The 4,644-nt window shown below is 48.8% G+C and overlaps 1 protein-coding gene across 1 annotated transcript in view; it reads left to right on the top strand.

The window, feature by feature from the left end:
* Nucleotides 1-4,644, top strand: part of ZNF341 (zinc finger protein 341) — an 85,268-nt gene that overhangs the window by 51,768 nt on the left and 28,856 nt on the right. Inside the window, exons 3-5 of the mRNA XM_019513103.1 lie at nucleotides 1,593-1,780; nucleotides 3,683-3,835; nucleotides 4,591-4,643. Coding sequence (XP_019368648.1) covers nucleotides 1,593-1,780; nucleotides 3,683-3,835; nucleotides 4,591-4,643 — 394 coding nt within the window. The remainder of the gene's footprint in view (nucleotides 1-1,592; nucleotides 1,781-3,682; nucleotides 3,836-4,590; nucleotide 4,644) is intronic.

Raw genomic sequence — 4,644 nt, 5'->3', positions numbered from 1 at the left:
TTGTGTGTTAGGGGGTTGGGGGTTATGTGTGGGTGGGTCTGTGTGGGGGTGGGTATGTGTGCAGGGAGGCTGCCTACATGCTAGGTCCTGGGAGCTGGGTGTGGGTATGATGAAGTGCATGGGCAGGGGGTGCATACAGCAGAGCTCAACTGGGAGGTGCAGTGCAGGTGTGGTCAGCCCCCCTTACTCCTGCCCTGGCCTGCAGCTGCCAGGCAGCACTCTGTGTGGGATCAAGCCCTACCCTGCTCCTGTCCTGAGCAGCCTGCACCATGCTTCTACCCACACCTGCCCCCACCCTGTGTTTGGCGGCTCTTGCCCCAGAGTGCAGGGCTCCAGCTCTAGCTCCCGGCCGCCTTCCACCCATTCGGCTGCCCACTGGTGGCTGCTCGTCACTGTGGGTGGCTAAGTGAGTGGAAAGCGGCTAGGAGCTAGAGCTGGAGCCTTGTGCGTGGGGCAGGAGCTGCCTGGCTGGGCAAGTGGTGCACTGCTTCCACATGCTACTTGCTGCCTGGAGGGCTTCCACTGCTGCATGGGACTCATCTGGCAGCTCGTCTGGGAGGGTATGGGGGGGTGGGGGGTGTGCCCCTTGATCTGAGTGGTGTGGGTTGCAACTGTGGGCTGGGGGCCACACTGTGTTGCACTCAGGGCAGGCGGCAGCAGCACTGGGAGGGAGCTATGGGGTTGGGGGGGGCTACGGCAAAATTTGGGGTGGTTGCAGGTGCCCTCACATAGCTCCCCTCCCAGTGCTGCACAACATGGCCCCAGCCTTCCCTGCACAAGTCCAGTGACACATGTCCCCCTGTGTCCTGGATAAGCAGTGGGAGCAGTGGCGGGAGCCCCACCCCCCCACAAGTCGCAGCTCCATCTAACCCCCACCCCACCCCAGCTGGGCAGCGCCTACCCCAGCCCCACTCCCGCCATCACTGCAGAGGGCTTTGACCTGCCCCCTCCCATGTCCCTTCACTCCCCTTTCACCACAGCAGACTTACCAGCTGTCCACAGCTGTATCGGAAATTGCATTGTATCAGCCGATATGCGTCCATAAAATTCAGCTATCAGAATCAGCCCCCAAAATCTCTATTGGTGCACCTCTACTCAGAGCAATCCTGTTCCACCTTGCTCAAGTCTCTGAAAAGAAGTTAACATGCTCATTTTGTAACATCTTAGCCCTATGACTAAGTCACAGAAAGCACAGAGCAGAAAAAGGATCTTTTTGTATGAACTGTTTTTCAGGGACTTGTGCAGTGTGGAGTAAGATCAAGCCTAGGTACCAACAGTCTTGTTAAGCACCTAACACGTGGAATAGGATCTGGCCCTTAAACTTTGTGTGTCTGTTTTCTCACTTGGAGGCAATGTTGTGAGTACTAGGGTATTGTGATTGTTTTGGAAGCTATTGGGCTTAGATGGACAGTGCTATGGAAATGCTAGGGCTGGCTATATATTTCTCCTCCATGAGGAGATAAATCCTTCAAGGAGAACTCAGCTAACAAAGGGGCTGGAACTACACAGGGAAGAACAGACTTTAGTCACTCTCCTGTAACTGTGATGGTGCTACAGGCTTATAACATCTATGTTTGTCCTTCTGATTACAGATGATGAGGATGTGTTCTTGTGTGGAAAGTGTAAGAAGCAGTTCAATTCACTGCCAGCATTCATGACTCACAAGAGGGAGCAGTGCCAAGGAAATACCCCTTCATTGGCTACGGTCTCTTTGGCCACCAACAGTGTGTACACGCCATCTATCACATCGGTGCAGCCAGCTCAGAGTGCCAATCGACAGGTAGTTATGCTGGGCACCAGGAGCCTCTGTGCCACAGACTCTTGAGTGCGAGGGAAACTCAGAATGAATGCTGTGTCTGGTTACACTAGGATTGAAGTCTCCCATTGGGATGTCTAGTTTGACCCTCCCCACCTTGTTTTTTACCTTCTGGCATCCTTTTTCAAAGTCCAGATAATCTCTTTACTATGAGGTTTCATTCAGAACAAATGCCTCCACGCTTTTTAGTAAAGAGTTAAAAATGGGTTTGAAGTTACATTCTTGTTGTTATGGTAATACTAATCCTAGCTTTGAGTGCAAGTTTCATGGCCCTACCAGGCTTGCCAGTTCCTGTAAAACTGGCTGCTGATTCTTCCAGATGTAGGGTTGGGCCTATTTTTGAGCTGTGTGTTGGTTCATGCACCAAATGGAAGACTGCTGGATTTGGCATCCATATCCCTGGATCCTGCCTCCAAGTTTCTTCAGCTCCATGGCTTTACAGCATGGTGTGACAGGAATGTAGAGAAGGTCTTCTCTAGAATAAACCTCTCCTTCCCAAACATGGAAGTGAATCCATATAGTATTCCTGCCTTTGTGCCCATGTTTCTCTTTACATACACAACCTATTTCATGGTCCTAAAACCTATCAAGGAGATATACTTCAGCAATTATGAAAATTTTGTGGATTTTTAATCTGGTACTGATGAAAGGTACTGTTAACTCTGGAGGTTACATCCAGTTTCCATGTTTAATCAACTTATCTGCCTCTCTGAATTCTCCACTTCTGTGACTTGTAAGAGCATTTGGTACATAACAGCTAAAGGTGATGGGATTGTCTTAAATCAGGGGTGGGCAAAATATGGCCTATGGGCCAGATCTGGCCCACCTACAGATTTGATCCAGCCTGTGGGTGGATGGCAGCCAACTCATTGGATCTGGCCTGTGGGCAGCTGGCAGCTCCACCTGCTGCACAGTGCCAGACAGGCAGGCAGGACTGCTTCAGCCCAGCAGCATTAGCCTTGACACAGTGGCATCAGCTGTGGACCTGGGTAGGGCTTCCACCACAGTGGGCAATGGCATTAGCTGTGGATGCTGCCAGCAGTTTCAGGAACCTAGATGCAGACCCTGCTGGTGGTGTCCACAGCTAATGCTGCTGTCCTCCTGCACAATGGAAGCTGCTGCCTGGAACCCCGACCTGGAACTTGCCAGCAGTGTCAGCTGTGGGTGGGCAGCAGTGTCAGCTGTAGACACTGCTGGCAAATTCTGGAACCTGCTGACTGTGCCCACAGGTGATGATGTCACTACCTGCCTGCCCATTGCAGCAGAAGTCCCCATCTGGGTCCATAGCTGAGTGTCAGGGCTCCTGGCAAACTACACCTTTGGCTGGGTTTTGGAGGGAGGGAGAGAGAAAGAAAGAAAGAGGAGAGAGAGAGAGAAGAAGAGAGAGAGACAGGGAGAGGGAGATGGATGTGGCCATTGACAAGTCCCCAAAACTTACTAAATGGCCCTCCAGCTGAAATAATTGCCTACCCCATCTTAATCAATCCTCAGCACAGGTCACCCTTAATAGCCAACATGGTTTGAGTTGTCAGCAAGAGCAATCTCCATATTCCATCTCCACTCCCCTGAGCACTTAGTTTTCCTAGGACAAGGTGGGTTAGTCCTTGGTTTCTTCAGGAATTTCAATATAGTTCCCTTTTTGTTGTTGGTTCTCTCAGTCAGATGATGGCAGGATAGAGCCAAAAGCAAAAATTCAGTCAGTAAATTAAACCAATAAATCTTTCTCATGGCTATCAGTAGAGCAGAGTTTCCCATAGCAAGTGGCCAGTGGTTCAGTAAAGAGCATGTCTCCATTTTTATTAGCATTTCAGAGGTTATAATCTCTCTTAATAATTTTGAACCCTAACGCATTTTTCCTTCTTTCAGCAAATTTCCACATATATCACAGTTCCCCCATCTCCTCTGATCCAAACACTAGTGCAAGGAAATATCTTAGTCAGTGATGAGGTACTGATGTCAGCCATGTCTGCTTTTACATCCCTGGACCAACCAATGCCCACAGTGCAGTCCTCTGTACAGGTAAGGAGATGCATTTTTCAGATGGGCTAATTTCATAGGTAGGCACCACCTGAATAACAAAACAGACCCTGAGAGCACTGTCTGCAAGCTTAGATGTCTGCCTTGATGCCGAAGCATGGATACCTTTGCAAACCCAACAGCAAGGGTTGGATCAGGGAAACAATCATGATGCCTCTTGTAGTAGATTATGCAGCTTGCCATAATATATTCTTCGCTGCTTTTGTCCTTATGTGCTATGCCCAACAGTGAAATAATATTGATAAAATATAATCATTGGGTTTCATGGTTATTGCTCAGTTTGATTGATGGGACTCCTCTCTCAGAACTGTTGCTTCAACTGCAAACTTGTTTTGGCATTACTGCACTGGCTACAGCCTTCACATCCTAAAAGTTGTCTCTGTAAGCAGAGGAGCTTGAAACTTAAGATATGAAATGAAACTTTGTCTTCTCTAGAACATTCACCAGCACAGCAGAGTACCAGCTTACTGAGTGGTTTAAAACAGATTGACCTGATCTCTGCTCAGCATCAATGTGTGGTCATTACTCCCTTAATACCATCAATACTCTGTGGTTAGCAAGCTGCTTGCATTTGATTGGAAAAGTGAGTTTTTCCAAGAAGTTGCTTTGCCTGAATGTGGGATCTTGAGTTATGAGTAGAACATGTTTGAGGATGTTATACCTCCAGCTTGATGTTGTTGGATCCAGGCTACATTTTCAGTGCCTTCTCTGACTATTTCTTCTTGTTCTGTTTTTAGAGCAGTTTGAGTATGCACACTGGAGCTGGATATCTTTCTCAGCCGCCCCCACCT

The sequence above is a fragment of the Gavialis gangeticus genome, unplaced genomic scaffold, assembly GCF_001723915.1.
Source record: "Gavialis gangeticus isolate Ggan-Ray unplaced genomic scaffold, GavGan_comp1, whole genome shotgun sequence".
NCBI classification, from domain to species: Eukaryota; Metazoa; Chordata; order Crocodylia; family Gavialidae; genus Gavialis; species Gavialis gangeticus.
The sequence above is the reverse complement of the archived record's forward strand: the minus strand, read 5'-3'. Positions and strand labels throughout refer to the sequence as shown.